The following is a 26,818-nucleotide window of genomic DNA, read 5'->3' as shown; positions in this document are numbered from 1 at the left end:
TGGTTGTTAGGAGATGAGAGAAGACTAGACAAGACAAGACGAGAGAAGACTTCACTTGCTACTGTGCTTTTCGAATCAAAGGTCATGACAAAGAAACAACTGAAAGTCTAGACTCCCAAGGTGTCATCATACAGTCCAGTTCCAGAAGAAAAGCTATGGTTGGGTGGAGGACAAGCGGAGGAAACGGTGTGCAAGTGTAGAACCTCTAAGAAATTGAAATAGCTTTTGGCCTTTGATTGAATTGCACTATGTGAGCTCACTATACTGCATAAGCCCTCTCTGTGTCTCTGTCTGTCTTTCCCTCTTTCAGCTCCACATCAAAAAGGCCATCTGCAGTAAAAAGGCCAGCCAACACACCATGTGCTCCCACCTCATCCACAAGTTTCCTCTGCCCAGCATCCAGACACGGCACTGCCCACCGTCTCATCAATTTTCCTCTTTGATTTCATCACTGAGTGAAACTAAAGTGGCATTACAAAGTTTTATTTTGCCACAGAGTAAGTTTTAAAACTGAAAATAAGAAAGGCTAAGTTCTGATCAAATCTATGAAAAAAGTTTCTCTCACTCAAAAAAAAATGTGGTGCCAAACAAACACACAAGGGTTTATTTTACAGTCTCAATAATGCAAACTGCTTTCAATCCCACAGAGCATTAGGATTTAAAGTGAGCATGAAACACAAACCCTTCAAGCAGATTAAATTTCAAATCAAGCAGGCCATGTAAATGATGTGGTGACAGGGGGCCCAGTGCAATTAGCATGCCAGGCTAGTGTTAAAGCAATTAGGCAAAACAGACAGCTAGAGCACCAGGTCTAAGCATGGGAAGGGAGAAAGGACGAATATTTCCATATTGTTCTTCGGGACATGAGTGCATGTGTGTCTGCGTGTGTGCAGTTTGTTTGAGGTCGTTCTGCACTCCACTTGTTTGTGGATTTCTCCGAGGGAATCAAAGGTTAATGGGAACGAGACTTTGTTTACTGACAGCCTATCCAGTCATTTTGGAGAGCAGACAGGGGGAAAAAAAAAAAAACTAAATAAATGCTGCGTTCCTTGTAACAAAAAAGGGAAAAAAGGAAAAGAAAACAGAAAACACGAAGTCTCAAGTTGCTTAGGAGAATCACAAAAACATTTACTGGTAAACAAGCCCAGAGCGGAAACTCTGGGAACCACTTTGGGGAAAAAGCAGACACATTTGGGCAAATCTCTCAGGTGGAGCCATCAAAAGCAATGTCGGCTTGTACACGGAGACGTGGCAGAAAGGACCACCTGGAGACGAGGAACGACATTCGTTTGAGCGTAAATTACTCAAACAAGCATGCAGGGGAAATGGCATTTAATACTTGATGTTTCCCAGAGGGAACAGTGGTGGATGCCTCTAATTCAAACAAGGAGTTATGATATACAAACACTAGTAAAAACAAACATGCCGTATATTGTACGGTAAGTAGTGTGTGATGAGGCCTTTTGGGATGCAAAGTAGGACAGCAACCTATCTCTGTCTCCAGCAACATGAAGAAAAAAGTAATAATAATGAGGAGGAGGAGGAGGAGGAGGATATAAAACTGGGATTTTATTGTAGAACCTTAATTCTTATGTTATATTCCACTGAACAGTAAAGTTTTATATTGTGCTCTGTGCAGTTTAGTATGATACAGGTGCACTACAGTATAATCATTGTTACAAGAGACTGTCTATTCCACCTAAACAATGTGTGGAACAGACAGTCTTTAAATGTCCTTCCTGCACAAGTAAGATCCCACCTGACAGGTTATCTCAACAAGAAGCTTTGAGAGGGTTTTGCACTAACCAACCTAACTGAAACATGAAACAGATGGGAAATGATTTAAGAGTTTGATGCTGACGGCATATATTTCCAATACTCTTGCAAAGTAAATTACAACGCAAAATTAAAATTGAATAATGCAACTGAAGTAATTAGTTAAACTCTGAGTGTTACAAATGGAGGCATTAAACAACCAAATGAAAACAACAACTAATCTGAATCTTTTTACTTTTTTTACAGTCATTTGTTTAACAGGGTAAGAGCAAAGCAAGTGACACATGCTGGGATTTTACTATCTGCCACCTCTCTGTTTTGCTGTGTGTCTGTTGGCACTAAACATGTTTTTAAAGAAGTTCAGACAAAATGCATTAGTGTATATGCCTGTTTTCCTGTCACATTTTCCTGCTGTTAAAGTGTGTGACCTGAGAAAACAGATCAGAAACAAAAGGCCAGCAACAAGACCATGTATATGTGTGTATACCAGGGGTTGCTTAGATACCAAATCCCCACCATGTGTTGAGGTGATACCTAATTACAGAACTAAATGTGTAATAGGCAAGGTAAATAATAAACGTCAACTTGGAGAACTTAAGGACCGCAGACACATACAATAAAAAGGCAAAGTGCTTCACCTTTTTTTTCCATAGTGGGTCAAACCTGCTAGCAATATTTCAATTCCCTACAGTATAAAAACACTATCATGTAACCATAAAATGTTTGTAGCAGGATGATATTGTAATATCCTTACTTTTGCTATAACATATTCACACTCCTACTAATGATTAATGTGCTCCAAAGAAACACAGCTCATGGTATAACCCTTACGGAGAAAACTCCTTTAAAAAAGTCTCAATTAACTGAAATTTAGATTAAAATGGAATTTCCAGAGACTGTACTAATTAGTTCCTGTTCAAGTCACCATCATAAATGTATGCTATGTTGTACAACCTATCAGACTATGTAGCACCATATGGTCGACATGGCCTATGGGCTTTGTGAGAATTGCTTCATGGAGAGACTCCAAGCCAAGCGTTTTGGTTGCAGTGTAGCAGCAAGCTTTATAGACAGAGCGGGACTCACAGAGTATATAATTTCTATCAGCCATGTGGGGAAAAAGGAGTCTTTCACATAAAGACAGACAAACCACATGAGAGAATGACCAAAAAATAAGGTGAAACCCAAATGGACAGAGCAAGGAAGACACTCACACAACAACGGACACCCGAAACTGAGCTACACAATGAAGTCTGGCTTGTAGCCAAGTGAAACAACTGACATGATGTAGCTGACTACTGTATCCTAGAGACACAAAGCCCAAAAGCCCAAAGAAAAAAAAAACAATGGATGAATACAAATCATTTCCAGACTGGGTAATATTTTCCTCCACAACAGGAAAGATGACAGTGGTGAAGGGTATTTTTCACACTACACAAAGCAGGTTTAATGCTAACTTGTTAGCAAGCCAAATATCTTGTTAGCTAACGTCACATAGAACTTTGGGGGCCTCACCAACCAAGTGAAATATCAGAGTACAACTGAGCCCCTGAACAACTGCTCGTTACCAACTAACATGTACATTTTTCTAGAAAAAAACGTGAACAGCATTTAACTTCATCAACAGCTGAGTATTGAGTAAGTCTTCACTTTTCAAACCAGCGCAGGGTCTTCATCAGGGGTTTCTTATTGTACATTCTTGAGTTTTCACAAAGGTAAAACCAAAGCCTATATACTGTAAAATACACAAAAACGCCTTTTTACAGCAGAAATTGTGACTTTTCACAACAGGAAAGTTTCCTGAGTCCTCAGGTTTCCTGAGGAAACACACAGGTGGAACTGGACATAAATTATGGCTCAATGGCTTCCATTAAAGTGCCAGTAAGCCACACAAGTGAGCCAGTATACACAATACCAAAAACCTTGGAACTAGAACACCTGAATGAAATGCAGCCCTCGTTAGTGTTACTTCTCCAACTGTTATCTTCGCTCTTTAATTTTCTTTTTTTATTATTTGGCTACTTTTTGGCATCCATTCACTTCTGTACTGTTTGTCCTACAAACTTTGTTTGAACGTTGAAATGAACATCTTCTTCAGGAGATGCATTCTAGCACTTTATATTTCAGTGATTTTTTTTTTTAAATATTAAAATGTATAATGGTAGTCTATGGAAGGGATTGTTGAACTGATGTAAAACCTTTTTCACTTTGAGACTCAACTGCTCGGACATCCCTTAACCTACAGACCCCATTCAAACTTTAAAACATTCACAAAACTTTGAATTTCCAAAGTTATCAGATTGTGTTGTGATGTCTTTTATACTTTTGAAGCAATTTCAGTCTAATGTGAGGGCTTTTACAGAGGTTTTCAGGTATTTTCAGACCAGAAAAAATCTCATTCCAACAGTTTTAACTTCTCAAGCACATATTATACCTTAAAATGTTGCCACAAGCCTCCACTCTCTCACAATGTAAATACATTTCTTACTTACAGTTTTTGAGATCTAAACCTTAATTGATAGGGAGTCACTGTCACAATCATTGACTGCAATGCAATCTGCAGGTTGTGTGTCTCCTCTCTTTTCCATTTCTTTAACCTACAGATTCTCTCTTCCCTCTCACACCTTGTACACAAGTCCTCCTGCCACTAATGATGTACAAATTTCTGACCTAGAAGCTCTGTTTTAGGTGATTTTGTGCTCTGTGTTTCAGGGATCCTCTGCTGGCTCTGTGGTTGGAGGTATACTACGCAGGATTTTCCTAAAAAACAATGTACAGACTCATACAAAAGTAATCCCTCTCAATCATCACTTATGACCCACTAGAAATGTGTGGTGGTGTATTTATCTGCAGAGACCCTGCCCTCTGCCTGTGTTGTCTTATTATTTTGCTGTGTTTGGGACACTTCTAGGCATCAACCTTTGGGTAGTGGGTGTGTCGCCCCCAGCCAATAACAGCGTGCAGAGTGTGAGGTCGGAACTCGTAGCATAGTGACCAGGTTACATTGCTGTCTCCGTCTCTCTTATCTGCTCCGCTCTGCCCTCTGTCTCTGTGTCATGGATGTTTTAAGAACTGCAGGTCTGTGTGTCTGCTTGACCGAGGGCAGGGCTGAGCTACACCCAAGCAGAGCAGAGAGGCCACAGCGGACAGGATGAAGCTCTGCATTCACACAAAACCCAGCAATGCAGCACCTTCCCACGGGATTGTGCGGAAGTGTGCAGAGACGTGGGCATGTTTATTTATGTTTTAGAACATAACCGCCATGAAAAAAATCAGAAAATAACGTTTTCTTCATCTGAGTCACAGCTTTGTTCTCACCAGCACCAATCACCAATCACTTCATTCACTCTCTAGCTCACTCGACCACTGCTGCTCTCTCTCTCTCTCTCTCTTTCTCACACACGCACCTGTGTTTCCCTGATATGACATGTCAAAACATTTTTTTCCTCTATAAATTTTCTTATTTACCTTTTCCCAATCACATTATATTTTATTTCACTTTAGTCGCTTCTACTATTATTCTGTCTTACTTTTACTTTGTCTATACTCTCTATGAAAATAAAGAAATAATTGAAAAAAAACATTGGCTGTGAAAATGATCCAATACTTCTCCAACACAGCTACTTCAAAATAAAAATTCACAGCATATAGTCAGAAAAAAATCAGACCAGTATTTTAAAAGGTAAATATAAAATAACAAAAATCATGTGCCAAAACACATTGGTTAATAGTGCACATTCTTCCAGTAAGCCAGTTAACGTCGCTGACTTGTCTTTCACTTTGTTTTTTCTTGTCACTTCAACACTGTTGCCTGAGAGTTGTTTCTGGGGCATGGGAAACGCATATTTAAATTCTACTCAGTTCTCTCTCAATAACTGCAAAATTGCAGGGTACTGTACACACAAATGTTCTTTTGTCTAACAACTAACTGTGATTACACATCTTGAAATGTATGTCTATTTACATATGGAACACTTCCACAATGTCCAAAACCATCCAGTCATTACTGTGGATAATATGGTATAATTTGTCATCTTGACTGGGTACAAGGTCAAAACTCTATTTGTGGGAAATAATGTGTTGGTGCTGAGAAATCCAATTGGACTTTGAGCCTACAGTATGAGTCCCTTATGGATACGTAAGCATTATACCTTGGGGATGGAAAAGTGCATAGTTGAGTGTAAACCGATGAGCAACTGAGAGCTTGGTGGGATTACGTTGTGGCTTCCATGACTGTTTTATGACATGAGCTCCCCCATTTTAAAGGAGTTTTTGTCATCGGAGGTACAGTATGGTCCCACGGTGGAAGTAGGGCAGTGGACTTCAATCTCCCAGCCAGCAATATAAGACAGCAATCCCTTTCAACCCTCAAAAAACACTGATTATACAAATCCAACAGGAAAAATATAATGTTACACACTACAAACGAGCAAGAATACAGGAGAATACTGTATACACGTTCCAAAGGAGGATTGGAAAGATATGTCTTTCAACTGGACTGGAAACGCAGTTTGGTGAAATTATACACAAATCAATCTTGTCTCAAGTACAGTCAGAGACGAGGAGAGTGGATGTTTGCTTTCACCTGTCACATGCAGCCATTTCCTAATTTCCAAACTATCATGAACAAGGCTGAGGCTCAGAAACAAAGGGCCTGCTAACAAAGCTTCCCATGGAGAATTGACTGCGGCCTTGGCTGCTATTTACATACAGATGCACTGGCAGGCATTTGCATAATGTTTTTTGTAGCTGGGTGCTCAGGGGAGCAGCATTGTAACATATTGGTGCCTAATGAACTCTGAAAAAAATTGATTTTCCACAGAGTAAATTAAGAAATGCATTATAGCTGTTAAAGCAATCTTGGGGGAAATCGGAGCCTTCCTCTGCTAAACTACGCTTGATAAGTAATAAATTACATGTTACACTTATTTGCTTTAATTCATGCTAATTTTGCCCAATTAATGTATCATTGTAGTTCTGAGGGCAGCCACTGGAGATTTAATTATTTATTGGATTTTGGTGTGTGTATATGCATATGTTGTATTGTTGGCATATAATGTGTGTATGTAAATGGTAAAGGATCGTTTGTGGATATTGAGCTGTACATACATTGTATCTACAGGTCTCTGCTATAATTGTAAGCGTTTTTCCGTGTGTGTGTAAGTGTGTGAATGTCTATCAGAAACAGAGTTAAATCCCATGTCTGGCGGGACTTCCTGACAGAGAGCTGATTGTCTGTAGCCACAGACTCTCAAGGCTGCCTCTTTCTCTCTCTCTCTCTCTCTCTCTCTCTCTCTCTCTCACACACACACACACACAAACCTACACACACTTGAACTAGTTTTGGCTGCCTTCCTCCCCTTCCTTCCTTCCCCTCCCTCCCTCCCTCCCTTGCTTGCTAGCAGGGTGAGTCATTGTTTACAGGCCTTTCACTCTGCTGTCCTATCACCCTGCTCTGACGCTACTTTTCCATTTAATCACAGCCCCTGCATGTGGTGACATGACACCAGGCCTGGCCTTGCATGCATTTCCTCCTTGAGCCGTCTCCTGAGGCCGACTGTTATTGTCCACGTTACAATCTGACTGCAACTGGCTGCAACTTTTCACCACTTACCACTAAGATTTATGTTAAGCATAAGTTTTAGGCACCCTGCTGATGTTTGTATCCTGACTTCCAATGCACGTGCATGGCAGAGGGTACTGAATTCAGCTTGTTGCTCATAGACAGGATTAAACCTGTGTGAGTTCAGTTAAGAGTCTAACATAGCATATTCAAAAACACTTACTGTAAGACATCCGAAGTACAGGATCAGATTTGTAAGTATAAAAATTAGTGGAAAAATTGTATTTAGGGGAAAACTGTGACACTTTGCCCTTATTTGAATATCAACCACCGAATGATTTAAGTACGAACACACATACTGTACATATGCACACGCACCTTATTGGAAGAGCAAATGGAATCTCAAGCCACAGCTGAATGTTCCTTCTCAAGCATTTGGCGAAACTACTGGAAAAATTTACTGTTGAATTAGCCTTTTGTTTCGCCAAGCTGTAGCAGAGAATAGGCCTCTGCTCCCCTCCTCGTAACCTGCTGCTGAAGACATTTCTCCCACAATAGTATACATACTGCAGCAAAGCATGGAACCACCGATACAAAGTTCAACCAGAGAACTAAACACAACTATGTGCAATCGGAAACTATATGCAAATTCAAGTTTTACTAAGTCGATCCGCAAGCATACCTGTAAAAAAAAACAAAATGCTTAAACAAGAGTGACATGATGGCCTAGTTAGCTATCAGCCTTCTGTCAAACCTAATAGGAATTAGAAGGAGTTAACGCTACTTTGTTTCTCTCCCCTTCAAGTACTCCCTCTACCCCTGCACTCACTTCTGAAGCATCCACTAAGTATCCACCCTCATCACACCAATATTAAAAAGCTTAGCTGGCGATGGTTTTTCAAGTAAATTAGAGAAAACAAAATCTCTCAGATTAGTCAATTAAGTGGCACATTAGCCCAAGACTTAATTAAAAGATAGCGGGGCATACAGTCTTTAAGGATATAGAGAGGCGACGGGAGTGTTTAAACAGCAGATTGAACAAATGGCACTTATTAAAAACTTGACTGTGAGTCACTTGACACCTCACATATCCCCTGCACCTTGAGCTACATAAACAGAGTGTCAGCTCCCTGGGTTCCTGCTATGCAAATCTCTGGGATGAGGCAAAGAGAGGAAGTGCACTCGTCACACAACATCCCTGCCTGGAACGTCAAGATGCCCTCCTACAATCAGCAGCTTAGCAACCACAGCAACCAGAGCGGAAACGTAACGTTTACTATCTCACACTTTTCTCCTCAACTATACCACTTCTTGAATTATCAGTGTTTTTGAAAGGAAATTCGACAAAAAAAAAGAAAGAATCTGAAGTCATGCTTAAGATGCATCTTGTGCTTTAACACAAAGTGTGTTAGTAGGTTTGGGGGGAATATTTAGTCTCACGAAACAGAACCCCCCTCTGTGGCTTTACGTGAGTGTGTGCAAGAATAATGTCAACCTCTCTTTGAAAGGCATCCTTAATTAAACCTTTTGTTCTTCCAAAATGACAAAAAAGCAGAGCGAGGCGAGCAAAAGGCAGTTATTGTGTCAGAGTGCCGAGACTGGAGAGCAAGGTACACTAAAACATCACAGTTCACTGCTCGTGTTGCCATCTCAGCGTCACATTCTATCCAGAACAATGCGACAGCTGACAGCTCGCACCCAAGAATTATCACGCTAAACTGAATTATTTCTGCCACGTGTTAATTTATTAACAACCTGTGCATGCTCTAATGTAGCCTGCATTTGCATATACATTTTTAACCTGCAAGCTCAATCGTCTTGAATATTCTTTCGGGGGGCTGAGAATATTTCAAACCCCCTTTTGTTGCACCACGTTTGAATTTTAAAGAATGGGGTGGGAAAAAAAAAAAGAGAAAGACACATAAATCTCACACATGTCCGCAGGGCACATATTCTTTAAGGGCGGATATCTGCACTTCATCACCTTGCAACATATGAGATGTGGCATCTCCGATCTGAAGCCTCCTCCTCCTCCTCACTTGTTCTGTGCCTAGCTCGCTCTCTCTCTCTCGCTCTCTTTCGATCTCAAAGAAGCACCTATGACTGCTTTCAGATGGCTTCAAATACCACGGCTTGTTTAGATGGTTCCCCAGGACTTTTCTGTTAAAGAAGAGCAAACATACACTATTAATAAGCGCCAATGAACTATTCATATTTAGCTTCAATACCCTAGATGGAATATGTAACTGTGAATACTCCCAGATATGTCGGGGATATGTATGATATACACTCTATAAACCAATGCCAGTTTAAATGTTTGTGTTTTCAAAATCTATACAAGGATTATATTGTGTTCACAACACAAAAGAAACACACGGTAAGATAAATCAGATCTTCACTTATACATCAGCCGTGTTCTAACGGAGCATCCTAACAATGACAATTACCGTCTAGCAGACAATGAAAATTAAGAAAACAGGTATATGGGAAAAAAATTATCACACTGACACCTTCCACCTTAAGAAGCATCCTCACTTACATGAGATGCACCATTAAGCATGCCAAGAAAATGACAATTCTCACCTAGCTAACCCACTCACACCCACCTTTGCATTAAAAGTTGCTTCCTTGTGACTTGAAAGTCTATAATTGTACAATTCCAGAAATGTCAATGCATATTATAGCCACATCGGTTGTGTTCATGTTAATACTTGCACCAGTGCTGCCTTTTCTTTCATCTGTTCTGACATTTTGGAGGTTTTGAAATTTCCATTAAAAGAAAGATATTCAAACGCATCATCCAGAATCAATGTCCAGGTTACTCTGGATGAACAGACTTCACTATGGAAAGTTTAAAGAAACAGTCTCTATGAAAATTGTTGATGGTGTTGTCTGTGCGTGATCCAAAAAATAATGTCAACTTTTTAAATTTTATTTCATTTTTTTAATTCTGTGTGCACCCTAAACGGAATTCCAGTCACCTCCATCGCCATCATCTTCTTATATGTGGTAATAACATGCATGAAACAGTGCTGCAGTTACCCTGACAATGAACCCTTGGATTACGCACGTGTTAATTTACACTTTATGAAGTTCTCTTCCAGATGAGGATGCGAGCAGGTGTTGCTGCTGCACACCTGTAAACTTTCCCCACATATCAAATTCCCTGCGGCGTATGTACAAAACATCCTGCCGATGCCTAGTTGCCTTCCTTTAATCTGCGCTGCACGCCGCACATCATCAGCTAAACACACTGTCACCACAGCAGTTTGATACTGAACGGTGTGTAAACAAAGATGCAACAGATGTGTTTATTTGTAGCAGATGAAACAATTAAGGACGCCTGACAGGCAAATAAACACATTGAGGCAAAGCATCTGGTAGTATGGGGGGGTTATCACTGCTGAATTGTTGTTTGTGGTGGAGCTTGTTGAGACAAGCCTAACAACCGAGTCACTGTTCAGAGGAGACGTACTTAAGAGCATAGCGGGAAAACAATCAAACTGATCTGACAAACAATTAATACTGTGATTGTTTATTTGCAAATAAAAATGACTAAGTTTGAGTTTGCATGAGTAGAATATGAAAAAACACTAGTGTATGCATGTTTGTTTGATCTTATGTTTTGCCTGTTGTTACAAAGCATGTTAGACCCAGCATGTTTGTGTATGTGTGTGTGTGTGTGTGTGTGTGAGGCTTTGCCTGTCAGTCATGTTAACTCAATGTGAAGAGGCTGCTCCAAGCGGAAAGTTGAGTCCTATATATTTGCCACAATGGCTGGTGTTATTAAGACCTTGATCCGTGTTTTCTTTCTGCATGGAGGGAGGTAAGCTACTAGATGCTCTCTCTCTCTCTCTCCGCGTCTGGGCGGGGTGGTTTGGTTGAATCGGGTTAAGAGGAGATAAACACACGCACAAAAACACATCTCGGCTCTGTAAATCTTTTTCAAACCACCGTGAGGGACGTTCTCTGTTTGTGCTCGTGTTTGTGCTCAATTTAAGGCATTTTTGGTGCAAGCTGTGAAAATTAAATATGTGATGCGCAAAAAGCTTGCAGTTGGTCTCAGGAGTATATTAACAGCCTAATATTTGACAAAAAGAGCCACAGAGTAGCCAAACTTCTCTGCCATTTTGAGTTTGTATCATGAACTGTTTCACATATTAGAAAATCTGAGAAAATTGCTAAAGAAAATTGATTGAAACCCAAATTGTAAAAGACATCTTTAAGTCAAATGCAAAGATTTCAGTGTGTTTCTAAATAAGATATCTGGGTGTTTTGTAAATCTGTAAAAGTACAAATAGAAAAGCTGATTTTAACATAAACATATCCTGCTCTGTGTGTGGTTTTAATGCTCAGATAAACTATGATAGAACAAGCACGCCTGCTAAACAACCTGCCAATCACGCATGAGATCCAGATGACTGCAGGCCAGTGGAGGCCCCATTCATTTAAGTGATGTTAAGAACAAACAATCAAAAGTGCTGCTTGGGAGACCGCAACACGTCCACATCAGCCAATGACATGTAACAATGGTGACATCTAATTTATAGCTCAAGGAGCGTGTACAAGCAAATAAACAGGCATCCCTGGTCCGCACGTCCTTCTCAATTTGCCTCTCCCACGGTCCACTGCCTTTCAGATGGAGGGGCGGAAGGAAAATAGAAAAGTTGAAAGTGCGCAACTTTAAGCTGATGTCTTATTTACAGGACCAAGACCCCTGCTTCTGTTTCTCTCTCTGAAAACCCGCACAAGCATGCATGAAACAGAAACCTCCCCTGAACACAAGCACGCAAACACACCACAGAAACCGAGGCCTCGACAAAAATATTCCACTTGCACGTACAGTTTAAGATGCAACAACATCTGAACTAGGGCGGGGGGTGTGAGGAAAGAGGGGATGTTTTCTGCTATGTCTGGGAAAGAAAGGAAATGATTTGAAAACATCTCAGCATCTCTTCTCTCCTTTCATTCCTGTCTGAATCTTTCGTTCCTTGAGGCAGATGTTGTTGTCGGCGCTGCCTTCTCGGGGCACGACGCATGGCAGAAACTTTGAACCTCACTGTGCCCCATGCAGGGCAGGGGGGTTTCTCAAGCTCCAGTCTCGTGATCTCACTAACTGCCTCATGTTATCTTTGCATCGCCGTGGCGACGCCTCCAGGTAACAAGGAGATTAGAAGCAGTCAGAGGCCCATGTACCACAGCAAAGCTTTAGCAAAAGAGGGTGTTTAAATATTTAAGGTGTGAGCACGATCACACATTGTTACTCTAAGAGGGGAACAAAGAATACAAATCTTTCACTTGGAAATCATTTACATTTCATTGCTGAGACTCTTGTTCTGAGACTGATTTAATTTCTGAGCATGGCATTTCATACATCAACACACAAACTACAAGTGATTGTATAAAAAGTAGTAGACGTGCAACAGACTTCCTGCTGGCTGAAAATATACCCCATAATTTTATCAGCATTCTGTCACTGCTGATGCAATGTTATGCACTTTTCAGGTTGGCACGCACATCAATAATTTTTTGTAGGAGAAATAAGAAGCAAACAAATAACACATGGTGTAAGAGGGCAGCCTTCTCCGGCCTCTTGTCAAAGTCAATTAGAGTCCTCAGGTAATGACCCTATTTGCATTGTAAACCAGGCCCGTGTGTGAGAGGGCTAATGGGGCCACTACCTGAGGAGATTAATTGAAAGTGACATTACTTGAACTCTCCTTTTTTTTTTTTTTTTTTTTTTTTTTTGCACAGCCCTCTGAAAGATCGTCTCATCTTATTTTAATGTCATGCCACAAGTCTAAACAGGAAGGTCAAGTCTTTTCAAACTTTGACATGAGTGAGAAGGAAGGAGGGAAAAAAAAGGACATTGTAGTGCTTCACAGTAGCACACGTCCGTGTTAGGAGTGCTTTTTCCTTGTATGGTGCTGTTTAGTGTACTGCCAACAAGAGAACAGGATACGTATTCATTCATGTTTTGCCGATACAAATGCAAAAGCATGCATCACAAAAAGATTTAACAATTTAAGCCTCCATGCTTTATGTACTTTGTTTCTAAATATTCTGCAACAAAATTCTGGAGGAACTGCATCACCATCGCAAGCAATATCGTGTTTACAATCCATTATGACACATGCCATAATGCAACAATACATGTAATTTTCTGATGTGCTTAGATGCTGACAGTGATTCAAATGATTATCTTTAATGACTCACAACACAATATCATAAATACGTCAAAATGAATCACCTGAATGCTAACAACCAGGTCATGATGGCTATTATGGATCCTATGGATTGACAGAGGACTGGGAGAAAAAAAAAAAAAAAATAAGCACACGTTCTCCCATTTTCTGCCGTTTGACAAAAAGAAGCATTGATGTTCCATCAGGGAAAAAGCAGCAGATGGTGAATAAAAAGAAGTGTCACACATTACCGCCACCCCCTCTTGTCCTGTCTAATTAGTCATATTATACATAATTATGATATGGTTATAATCTTATCAGTATACAACTCTCAGGTCTACCTCCAATAGGAAAAAGAAGGAAACAAAACATCATTAATGTGGCCATCTGCTTTTTTTCTCATATAAAGCAACAGCAAAAGCAGTCGTTTGTTCTCATGGCCAAGGGAAGGAGACTTTCATTTTCTGAGTGAAAGAGTTGTATCCCAACCCAACTGGGCAGGAAGAAGGGATGGATGGATGGAAAGATGGACAGATGGATGGATGGATACACAGCTAGTTGGAGGAGGTGGCCATTGCTGCACTCTAATTTATTTAATATTGTAAGAGAAATGACCTTGAGATCAGAAAAGTGACAAATTTCTCCCCAGATGGCAAACAGACAATGGAGCCTTCCTAATTGTGACATTACAATCCAGCACACAGTGAGCGATCAGAGGGGGATTGATTAGAGGAGTGGAAAGGTGGACGACTTTGTGAAAAGGTCATTGCACACTCTACCTGGAGTTTTTAATATTTCCAACCCTCTGCCTCCTCTGTGAACGTGGAATGAAGTGAAAGAAAGAAAGAAAAAGTAGAACTCCTGCGTGATTATAGACTTTCTGGACAGTGATATTTTCCCCAACGCATTAGTGAAATAAGATGGTAATTTCCTGGGGCCAGGGTGTATCCAGGCAGAAAATGATAAAAGGAAATAAAGAAAGAATGGAACTGGGAAAGGAGGGGAGGGGTGGGGTGGGGGGGGGTCTCTTCCTCTCTGCTCTTCCAGCAGGGGGGCTGACGTGGAGGTTAATTGAGGGGTTAACAGGGGGTGGTGTTGGCTGAAGGTCAGACTGCTGTTCCAGCCAGCATGAGGTCCTTGCTCCCTGATGACCTCACTGAGTGTTGTTGGCCATGTTTCCATGTTAGTGCTAATGCTGCTGCCAGGTGAGCACCCCCTCTAATAGAGGAAGGACCAGAGGATGAGGACTGTGCAACACAGAGCTGTGAAGGGGCAGGGTGGCGAGGTTACAGATGTGGTCGTCATGAAACTCATACTTTGTTCCTGCTGCCCTATCCACCGAAGAAACAAGAAGAAAGTACAGATTGGCTGATAGAGAGAAGTCTCTCATTAGACATATGCAAGTTAAGAATTATGAAGGGTTTCGGAAATGTAATGTCTGCAACTGGTTGTTGTAATAATAATGCATGTTGAGTGATGTCTACTGAGTGATGACAGTTTAAAAAGATAAATGATTCGCCAAAAAAACAGCATCAGAAAAACTGTTTACGAAGATAATACAGCTCCTCCACCAATTGCCTTATGTTATACACAATTTTACAGTCCCTGCAAACAAAACATAGAGTTTGCTACACCAACCACAGAAACATTATGAAGAAATTATCAACATAAAATTGAAAGTATGTAAAAAGAGTGCAAAAAAACATCATTACTTTAATATTTTTTATTTTATTTTAGAAAATGTTCTCATTGAGATCGCAGATAAAGTACAAAACTAATAAAATGAGCTATGGATTCCAACTCAAGAAAGGATGCATCGAGACAAGAATGAAAAGAATCAAGTTTAAGGTACAGAACTGGAAAAAAAAAAAACAGTATAATATAGAAGGACAACTACTGTAGCTACATGTATACACTTTTTCTTGTAGATAAATTCTTCACATTATCTATATAGTGTTTTCTTGACACTCTTTAGCCCGTAACAAACTTGTGGCTTGAGTTAATCATAAACATGAAAATGAGGTTTACTTTCTGCACATTATCTGCTGCAGAGGTGCCTATCCAACCTCCTTATACACAATAACAGTGCGCCATTAAGACGAGCTGTACATGACAGCATATTATCTTTGTTGGCGTTAGGAAGGGACATTTTATGTTACCATTTAGCAAGCAGTGCTAATGAGGGCCAGTATTAAGTATCATCACTTAAACAACATCAAAGCGGATCTCCAAGACAAGAAAATGACTCCACTGGTGATTCACCACAAACTCATCTCGAGATACACAGAATTAAGGGAACTGGAAAAAAAGGAGAAGAAAACTGCCTTTACCCTGCATTAGTTTACCATTTCAACATGACAGTTCATGATTCCCTTTTTTGTATTGTGAGTCACTGGGCTTGATACCCGAAAGCCGCTTATATGGCAACCAGGGTCACCATTTTTTAATTCCTTATCACACCCCTCATGAACAGAGTGCAGTTCAACAAGTCATACTTACACAGTATGTATGTAAAATAGCATCACAGAAAAGACTTGTACCATATGCAGCTGACAAAGCCTAATCATTGATGGCTGACATTAGAAGAGGACTCTCATTGAAATAAAGACATACGGTTGTACACATTGTACATCTTAACACTGCAGAAAACTGTAACATTGTGTATTAGAATGTATGCACTGTATTTCCAGTAAACCCATGGCTTCAAATACTGTTAGATCAGGAGTTGTGAGATGAGATTCTTTGGTCAAAAAGTTTTCATACACATTCCAGCACTTAGTAAGATTTAGCAAACAAATATAAGCTTATCAGCAATTTTGTGCAGTTTTTTTTCTGTAATTATATGCTACTTAAATTCCAAAAATGCTTAAAAGAGAGAAAAAGAAAAACATTTTGTCCCTAAAACAGTTTCAGAAAGTAGCAAATATTCTTATGTCCTGATTCCCCTTTTAATATTTCACTAGTTTCAACTGTTCTACAGTGCTACAGTAGATATGTGTGAATGAAAATCTATGTTGCAAAACTACAGTATGCAACTAAGAAATGTATGAGCTGTCACATAAACCTTTTACAGTGTTGTACGGTACTAAGCTTGTAACCTCAGTTTTTAAGCAACAAAAAACACAAGTACTGAAAACTAAAACAGACTATATGTAATCATTTTGTTCAAATGTAATCATTTTGTTCATCATTTTTGTTAGTGTATGCGACATATCAGTCATCAAAAATGAAAAAAAGGCAAGATAAGATACAATTAGACAGCATTCCTGATGTAACAAAAATCTTAAGACAGTCTGTGATAATACTTTTAACGCAAAGGAAAGAACAACAGCAACAACTTACTATGCACTGAAGATTTAACTGACATATTCATATTGCGAGTTTATCTGGAATTACTTCTAGCCCCTGCTGAGCTGGTTTTGATGGAGAAGCCCAGTGTCAAAATACATCATTCAAAGCATGCTTTACTCAACCACACCATACTACTTCACACTCAACAGTCATGACACATTTAAAAAAAAGACATCTACAAACACATATGCTGACCATCACACACACACACACACACACACTCACACTCACATACACACACACTGTTGTTCCCCCTGTCTGGTGCTGAATTCAAAGTGACAGCAGCAGCAGTTTCTTTCTAGTTTTCCATCCAGGGTCCAGTTATCCCCTGCAGAGAGACCCTGCTCAACACCAGCACCGGATTCCCTATGTGGGGAAGCAGATGCCACAGCACTCCATACAGATTTCCAGGCAATCTGACGACTCGCAGCAGGCGTCCATGATGCCACAGTCCATGTCACAGGGGGAGTTGCAGTCGTCGCCCACGTCCTCGGTGCAGCAACAGCAGCAGCAGGCCTCGGATGTGCATGTGCCGCACGAGGCCTGCGCCACCACCATGTTGCAAAGCGTCAGGAACTCGCAGAACAGGCAGGCCAAGATGCAGTGGACGCAGCAGTCTGGTTCCACGTCGAACCGATCGAGGGTGAAAAGTTGTAAAGTGAAATAAATACATGAATTTTTACAAAGCATTCAATCATGTTAAGAGTAGAAATATATTGAATTTGATTTTCACAAAAAAAATTAGCGCCTGTTAATAAAAGCAGTGCAGCGTAAGCGAGTGAGTAAAGATTTGCATGCTTGGCAGACTGGTGGAACAGAATAGGTATGTGGCAAAGGGGTGAGGGCCAACTAGGCAGGGGGGCTAAAGGAAATAAGAGAAATTCAGAGAAATGAATTCCTCTCCTGCAGTTTTGATTAACAGACTGTTAAATAATTGTGGCATTATCATGCAAACTGCTAGGTTGATCACACAAAAATGATTAGCAAAGTCCAAGAGTCTCTCCCTGGCAAATAGGTGGATTAATGCGGGCAATGCTCACACCTCTGATTAACATTTAACCTCCCCACAGATCCTCTTTATATGGCTGGTGGCAAGTTTCAGCTTGTTGTTTCACAGCAATGAAGAGTTTCCCTTTAAATTACAAATGTGCCCATTAACCATCGCAAATGTGTTTCTGAATGACTGAATTAGTTACATGTCACATTAAAATGCTACGGTGTTGGTTTGAATACTTAATGTAAAAAAAAAGAATTACATTTTTTACTTATAAACCTAAATTAGTTCAGCATATTAGTAATTGTATGTACAATAAGTACAGGATGCAGAAAACAGAGTTTTAATCCCAAATCTTTAATCAGAAAATGTCATTAGACTAAAATTCAAATGTTAATGTATCTACAATATAGAGGTGTTATACAGTTATTTAAACAAACCAAAGACTTAACTTACTTGTGCTCCTTTAAAAAACATAATTTTCTATAGTTGTCAGTCATTTTTTATGAGCTGGAGTCAATTATTCTAAGTAGTAAAGTTTTATTTTTAAAGTGTAATTTGGAATAAAACTCTTGAAATGTGGTACAAGCATAAGTAAAGCAGAAGAGTGGTTAGTACATACACTGAACAGTAGCTGTTTAGCCCACAGATACACAAACAGGAGATGAATGTACACAATTTATCATGTTATTAATCAAGCTGCTTCACACCAGAACTTCTGTAGTTGCATCTAAGTCACTAAATCATAATATCATTCGGTATGTACGCCTGGCATACACTCCTTGCAGCTGTCTCCCTTTTGAACCAAGGCCAGCGCAGCACCACTGCTTTGGAGTGTTAAAAAGACATGATGTGGATGGATGCAGAAAAATAGCATTACAAACAGGGCGCATTTGCATAACTTTCATCAGCCCATCTTGAGCTGTCAGAAGGGGCTGTTACTGATTGGGTTAGAGGGAAAGGGAAAGGAGGAGAGTGTGGAGGACGGCATGGGAAGGCAAGCTGAGGACCGCTGGATGCTCATGTTTGATTAATCAAAGTAGAGGGGATTTTTTTTTTTTCCTATTTTTTCGGTGCTCAGGGCTGCAGAGCTGACCAGAAGCACTAGCCGACTGTGATACAAACAAGATAGAGAAGGGAACATGAAACGAGCCAGTGTGTGCGTACGTGTGTGTCTGTGAGGGTGCCTGAAGTTTGAATGCATCTTATTATCCTTATCTGAGGCAATAACACTGGCAGTGATGGGAGATGCATGTGAATAAATCCTTCACCATTGAACATCTGGTTTTGACACGCACTAAATTGCTGTTGGGCAGATTGTGGACTGTGGATTTGTTTCATGCTGGCATAACAAGACTCATACCACATTCTATACTGGCATGCACTGTACTGCGGTGCCATCTGAGTGCTACAAAATGCCAATGAGAGCAATAAACGCTGCCCGGCCACAGCTCTACGCACAAAACCTCAAAGTTCAGCCTAACAAACTTTGAAGGACCCAGAGGGTATAGCCATGCCAGTGTTCAGAATGTAACAGTATACTGTGAATACGATAAAAACACAGTACATAAGCATTAAGCAGCGGCTGGCCATCTCAGCTATTCACTTGGATGTATAATTCAACACCAGCGATTAGTCTGGATCTTAGAGAAGCCAGCGAGGAGGAGGGGAAAGAGGGGGGGGGGGTCTTTTACTGTACACAAGAGATCTGGACACAAGGCACATCTCCATGAAAACAGAGAGAGACAGACAGACAGACAGGCAGACAGAGACAGAGTGAAACCAACCAACAGACAGACAGAACAGCGCACACTGACACTGCTCCTGTTTAATGTCAGCGAGCAGCGATGAAGCCCAGAATTTGCAGGGCCAAAAACAGCGTCCGGCGCCTCTGAGGAAATAGTTTGAGACATCTGGAAAGCTAACATCAAAAAAAAAGGGAGCGGCATGACACAAAACAAGCTGGATGGGCCTCAGAGCGGCAAGCTGTGCAAAACATTCAAACTCACAAAGAGGGAGAGAGAGGGCAAGATAGCTAGACAGGCTAAGATAAAGAGAGAGAGATTGATCAGACAAAGCCTTGGTGGCCATGGGAATGCACAGAAGGCAGACATGGGTAAAGAGGGCAGAGGATATAGGCTGGGTGGTGGAGGTCCACCACATGTACTTTAAAGCAGGCCTGTTTATAATGCATGACTGAGGGAAAAGTCAAAGCTGGAGGACTAGAGCTTACACAACACACACGCGCAAACACATTTTTAGCTTAGGCAAAGAAGAGAAATTGCGCTTGTGGCCTTGGCCCTAAATCTCTAAATGGGACTAAAGCAGCTTGAAGACCTTAACTGATTACACACAATTAAGCAAAACACAAGCTGGATGACAAGAGTTGAGACTACCCACCCTGCTGAACAAAAGCACTGTGGTAAATAACTCCTTCAGAAGCTGCTGTGTTATCACGGATTGGCTACGGTGCCAACGGCATGTGCCAAGAAACACAGGGAGCAGCAGAATCCCCAGAGCTAGCTCCTGCTAGCTTACGCCTTTTATTTCCTGTGTTCAGGGGGCTGTTTAGGAGGCTAATTTCACAGGCAAACAGATTATGTTAATCCGTGTAAACATTCAAACACAACAGCTTGGCTTTTTCCAGGGGGAAATAAATAGTTGAGAGCGAGCATATTGATTCTGAGAGCTCGCGTCTGCAAATAAGCAACACAAAAGCCATAATGAGAGACTTGTTGAGCTGCTGTTGTTTTGTTTTTTTTTTCCCTTTCACCCTCTCTCTTCTGTTCTTTACCAATTAAGATGTTGAAAACATGACGTGTCTGGAATATCTCTGGTGGATGCATCCCACCTTTATCCGCGAGGTGTTGTGGATGTGTGTGTGCGTGCCTGCTTGTTTTGCTCGCCTGAAACTCGATGTGATGCATATTTCAAGTAAAGCATCATCAAATAAAGATCTGACTGCCTACTTTTCTCCTTCATTTAAACTTATATCTCAACCTGACCATTATCAATCTTTCAATAACACATAACATCACATCTTATTTTTCATCCTCACCTTGGGGTAAAAGCCCACATAAAAAGACAAAACAGCAAAGGCCTTGGGTTTTGATGAGTAAGTAGGCATCGCCCCTGTACTTTAAAGAAACATGACTAAACCCTCACATTGCACATGCTACAGACAGAGAGGGAACACATGCATGTCCACAAACACAGTAGTTGGAAGGGGGATGCAATAGGGCCTTGTTAATGAGGGCCAGGGTGGTGCTGACGGGATGTAGGGAGAGCCAGAAAGGGCCCAGAGAGGTGTGAGGGGCCGTGAGGGGCCCGAAGAAGGCTGGTCACGACTTTTAATAGGCACCCCGTGCTCTAAGGCCTCGTTAGACGGTCACACCTATCTCCCCAATGGTAAAGGACCAGCCAACCGCCTTCATTATTGGACTCACCTCGGCCTTGCACCTGACAAAGTGACGGCTTCCCTGCATGGCAAACGGACTCTCTGACTTGTTGTTAAAGAAAATAAAAGCCACAGGAGTGGGATAAGATGTCATTTGCTTGACAGGAGTGATAAATATGAGAGGTCATGCACTCCCATCATTAAAAGGTGAGAAAAGGAAAGAATTTATTATCAATATCTTATAAGGTATTATTTCAGGAGTGCCTCCCAAGAATAGTCCCCTCAACAGAGAAATCACATTGATGGTGATGGTTTGACGGCAGTTTCATTTCACTGTGCGACTACAGATTAGGGATGACTTGAACAAGAGTTTTTAGCCTCTGATACCAATCAAGTAAGGCACAATATTAATATTTTTCTACATAACACATCTAGAATTATTCAGTTTGTAAGATGGGTAAGAAGTATTGCTTATTGTATTTTTATCTTTTTTATTTTTGATTAATTGTTTGAGTTATTGCATTTAATTAACTATCTAGTTCTAAAAATGTACAACATGATATATGACTGGTGTATTCTTTTTATTTGAGAAAAAAATATTTAATAGAAATATAATAATATACATAGCACATACTGTGATAAATCACATAATATGGACTAATTTAATTAAAAGTGTTTTAATGGGGTATTTTTGATAGCGGCCATATGTGGAGCACAACTGGTTACAATAACCTGGATCATTATATACACAATACAGATCATTTTAAAAATGCCTTGATCTGTCCCAATTCTAATCCTGTAGATCAGCTCGAGACATCCCTACTACAGATGAATGATGAATGGAATTATGATCAACAGAAGGTGGGATGCAGAAAGCGAGGCTTGTTGTGTTAGAAAAGTTAGTACGACAACTGATGTGTTGACCTGTGTGTAGGTAGGTTTGCTCTCTACCTGCTGTCATTATTGCCTGGTGTATGTACAGTATACTCACCCTCCGGTAAAGGAGGTTTCTGCGACCCAGTGGAACTGCCTTTGCTGCGCCGGCTGCTGTCACTGTTGACTGACAGGCTGGACCTCAACTTCCTTTGCATCCTTTGTGACACAGGCTGCTTCTTGGGCTGCTCTGTCATCGTCGCGGTCGCCGCTGCTCTCAGGCCAGGGACTGACCCACCCATGGCACCCGTGCTGATGTTGGCACCACAGGAGCATGTGCACGTGGCCCCGGCCCCGCCGATGCCAGGGTGGATTCCGTTGCCGTTACTCAGTACGGGCGTGCCAGTGCTGTTGTGGCGAATGCCATTTTGGTCCTTGGCGGCGTCTCCCTCGTCAGGCTCCGAGGGCACTGGCTGTGACTCAGACTGAGGTTGAGCTGGAAGGAAAGGATATTATTTTCACTCCTGTTTATTAAAGAGTTGGGTGTGTAGATTCAGTGCAGTTGTTTAAATCAGTTCTTAAGGACAATTATGAGATTCAATTTCCAATGGAATATTTCATCTTTATTGCATTTTTCTCAGCTGAAATACCTTCACGAAAAGGTTCTTATTCAAAAACAAATAAAACTGAGCATTGTAAGAAAACATGTCAATTCTTAATTCTATTTGAGATCCAGTGAGAAAGTGCATTCAGTGTAAGCAATCAAAGTTGTTTGTTTATTCATGTATAAATATTTGATGTGAATGTCGAGGACAGAACACTCCCAAACTCTTCAATAGAAAAACATCCAAATAAATCACTGATGTACTTTGATTATTTACTTGTGTTTATAGTGTCTATTTCACGGTCGACAAAAAGTTGCAGACTTCTTTTACCTTCAGATGTAAACAGTTGATAACTCTGTAACTTTATTAAGACTGAAGGGAACTTTGTCTGCACTCTCTAAACCTTGCACTTCATACATTTTATTCACATATAAAGTCGCTGTAGCTTGCGATGTTCAGGTCTTACAAAACCGAACACAGTGATGGAGACACACCGATCTCAGCTAAATCATTCTCAGCAAATCTTTCCACTACTTCCTAACATGATATTGATCATATAGCAAACAAGCGGGAATGACAGAAAGAAGCAGAGAGATATATCGGAACCTTATATGTGACAGGATCACAAAAGCCACTGCTGTAGGCAGAAAGTCATTTGTGGGAGCAGTACCCAGGTGAGTTAAGACAGTGTGAGAAAGCGGGAGATGAATGGAGAAAAAAGGGAAAGAGAGCCTGTGATACTGTGCATATACAAAATAGCTGCTGTCTGCAACAGTAATGATCTCCTTTCCTCTGAAAGCTCAGAGATGGCCTCAACTAGTCTTTCTAAGTGTATGTGTGACAGCCACAGAAAGTCAGGAGACAGCGACCTGTCTGATAAGAAAGAAGGCGAAGGATGTGAGTGAGCAAAGGAGGTGGCATTTTACTGAGAGGAACACCTGCACATTCAGCTCTACTGGGAGTTACTCCTACATTACCTTCCCTCCACATCAGAGCCACTGTGCATGTGCACGTGCCACCGGTGCACGCTTAACTTGAGATTTTGTGAATTATTCATCTCTTTTTAAGTCTGTCTGTGTGAACCGTACTTATTCATTTTTTTTCTATTCTATCTTTCTACTCTATTCTTTCTTTATATACATTGAACATATGGTATCTTCACCAACCAGGCTCTGAATTAGGCCTTAGTTGACAGCTGTACAACACAACCTGAAGAAAACCATTGCAGCTGTCCAAAATTCAACAGATTTTCCAGAGTGCATGCAAACATAGAACTTAATATGATGCTAGTAATTTCTTTCCATGTCTATTTTCTTTCTGTCAGCTCACCAACAAGTGCAATTACAGTTAACAAGAGAGGGAGAGAGTGTGGGAATCGGGCCTCGCGCTTTTTAACAACACATCACCCTGGGAGAGGCCGGACGTGAATGTGGATGTAAAACAAAGCAATTAAATACACACACTGGGTTTTGCCTTCTCCTCATTCAGGCTTCTGCATGCTGCTTCGATAAACAAATATAGACTTTAGGGATCAGGATTCCATGCAATTTGAATTAGACAACTGGGTAGCACACGATATAATTTATTATGCAGTGATTTAAGACCAGGTTGATGGATTTTCTTCTCCAAAAGACAAAAGCCTTACAGCTTGCCCATGACAATGTGAGGAGAGACTAAAGCTTGCCAACAATGAGATTCGTAGGAGGCTACATCTGTTGTTGTTCCTCAGTTTTACCCCTGACAGCTGCAACTTACTAAGCCTTTCACTCCTTTTTTTTTAAACTATGCATGTTTTCATTAGTTTTTCTTTAAAGCCTGGCAAACCATTATCATAAAGACAGCTGCCACAACACAGTAGGGTTTTCTACACATCAACACTGTGGTCCTTACTTGGGTGACCAAGGATAATTTTCACCTCACCAGGAAAAATGTTTCAATCTGTGATATCTTTAAAGATAATATCACATTATTGTGATCTGGATGTGTGACTGTCACTTCAGGGTGCACAGACCAGTCATGTATCTTTTTTTAATTTATCTGAGTTAAGTTGTGTCTGTCACTAACTCTCTCACTCTTTTAATTAACAAAAATCACAAACCAGGTCACTACAGTTAGCTCGTGAAGGGGCTGTGATGTACACCATTTCAACTAGCAACAAGGTATTCTGTTATTTTTGTGCTATTTCCACCTCATGTAAAAGGTTGGACTACTGTTGGAGATTGAAGTTTTTAGCCAAAAGATTTACAAGAAATGCAATCAGAGAGCCTATTCTTCTGATCACACTGTTCATGTCTTTCACTTTATTTGATCCCTCGGATGTGGCTGCATATTTTCATGTGTAAACATAATAAGCACAGGCTGAAAATATGGGGCTGACAGGTGAAATCTCCCTCTATAGCTAATGATTAACTTGTCCAAACTCATTTGCAAGACACACACACACACACACACACACAAGCAATCCACACTGTACAACTAACTGGCACAGCTAACTCTGCATCATATTAATCATCTTCCTGTGTCTTGGGTATTTTCAAGTTAACACAAAACAGCAAACTAGAAGATGACAGTTCCTTAACACATCAATTACCCGCAGTATACTGCGTAATATAATGCAGTCATTTCTCAGGTTAAGCGAACTAGCCACATGGGCTCACACACACATAAACACACATTCATGTACAAAAAGGCCAAAGTAGACTGGGAGGCATAATTACCTTTTCCTTCTGAGGAAGTCAAGCTTTCAATTTACCAAAGTATAAATAGTTATTAAGAAACCACCACGTAAAACCCAGAGCATATAAGCGGCGACTCAGGTTTCTGACACACTGAGAAACCCTAAAAAGTGGTTCAAGAAGTCTGTGGAGCGGCTCGCTTCAGTGGCAGGTTCCTGGATAGTCTTTACACAGTCGCAGTCTTTATTTTTATCCTGATGAACACAGTGACTAAGATGAATGGACACGATGGAGTAATATTCATAATCATTGATCATGTTAATGATGATACTGTCAAAGATGGCAATGACAGACTTGTACAGTCACCATGAGACAAATGAAGACATAATGAGAAAGCAGAATTACAGTAAGTCCTGTTGGAATTGTGCTATGCTGCGAAGTTGGGGAATCAAAAACTTTTTACTGTACATGCAGTGCAAAGAAGAAGAAAGTTCTGAATTGTTGCCAATAAATAACGTGATTTTTCAGCGTATACCGTAAAACTGTGTAAAAGATGCATCTGCATTTGTCAATCCTTTGACATCTGAAAGGTTCTGAACAACCATTGTGAATTTTTGCATGTATTAGTCAAAACAAATCACTTAGACTGAGTTTTTACTTTACACAAGTGTACATACAACCTCTACAACCTTTTATTATGGGCTTACACAAGACTGGACTTCATAATAGTAAGATAATATACGATATTGGGGTAATGACATTTTTTAACATAAAATTTGATTCCTCATCTGAGGATTCATCTGATTATGCAAATATAAGCTGGGTCTGATAATAAATCCTGATGGAGCAACATAGACGCGCTGCTACTGCCTTGTTCCTAGAACACAGCAGGAAACACAACTTGCATCAAAATTTCATATGAACAACTCCCAGCAAGTTTTTAAAAAATCATACGAGTTGTGCTGTTGCCACAAGCTTGCAGAGATGGGTAGGTGTCCTGAGATAACCGAATGCACACAGCCTGACAGGTTGCATTAAAACACCATGTTTTGGAGGAAGAACTGGACACACACACATACACACACACTTCAAATTGGACTTGTAACCACCCTATTTCTAGCACATCAACAACTGTTGAGAGTGTACATTTGTAGTTGAATAAAACATGGTATTCCCCTACACACGCTGTCACACACATCACAGGGGAAACTAGGGGGTGAGTGGTTCTTGACTGTCTAAGCAGCATCCCAATTTGGTCCCAGCTACTAGTAGCTGACAGCCTCAAATATCTAGGGAGCATTTTTAAAAGGCCAGTGTTTGATGGATTCATGAAGAACACACAAATATAATTGCCATTTGTCACTGAGTCTTCAGTGGCTGCGCCACACAGGGACCGAGC

General features: G+C 40.6%; 1 protein-coding gene across 4 annotated transcripts in view; it reads right to left on the bottom strand.

Moving 5' to 3' along the window:
* The window catches only part of mdfic (MyoD family inhibitor domain containing), a 216,173-nt gene that overhangs the window by 178,114 nt on the left and 11,241 nt on the right, over window positions 1-26,818 (bottom strand). For 2 of the 4 annotated variants that reach the window (XM_067582221.1, XM_067582218.1), the window contains 2 exons: window positions 22,258-22,635; window positions 15,233-17,492 (listed from right to left, as the gene is read on the bottom strand). In XM_067582221.1, coding sequence (XP_067438322.1) covers window positions 17,242-17,492; window positions 22,258-22,635 — 629 coding nt within the window. In that variant the 3' untranslated portion in view covers window positions 15,233-17,241. Of the gene's footprint in view, window positions 1-15,232; window positions 17,493-22,257; window positions 22,636-26,818 lie in introns of those variants that run through there. The other 2 variants (XM_067582219.1, XM_067582220.1) reach the window with 1 other exon arrangement.

This window comes from Thunnus thynnus, chromosome 23 (genome assembly GCF_963924715.1).
Source record: "Thunnus thynnus chromosome 23, fThuThy2.1, whole genome shotgun sequence".
Classification (NCBI taxonomy): domain Eukaryota; kingdom Metazoa; phylum Chordata; class Actinopteri; order Scombriformes; family Scombridae; genus Thunnus; species Thunnus thynnus.
The sequence above is the reverse complement of the archived record's forward strand: the minus strand, read 5'-3'. Positions and strand labels throughout refer to the sequence as shown.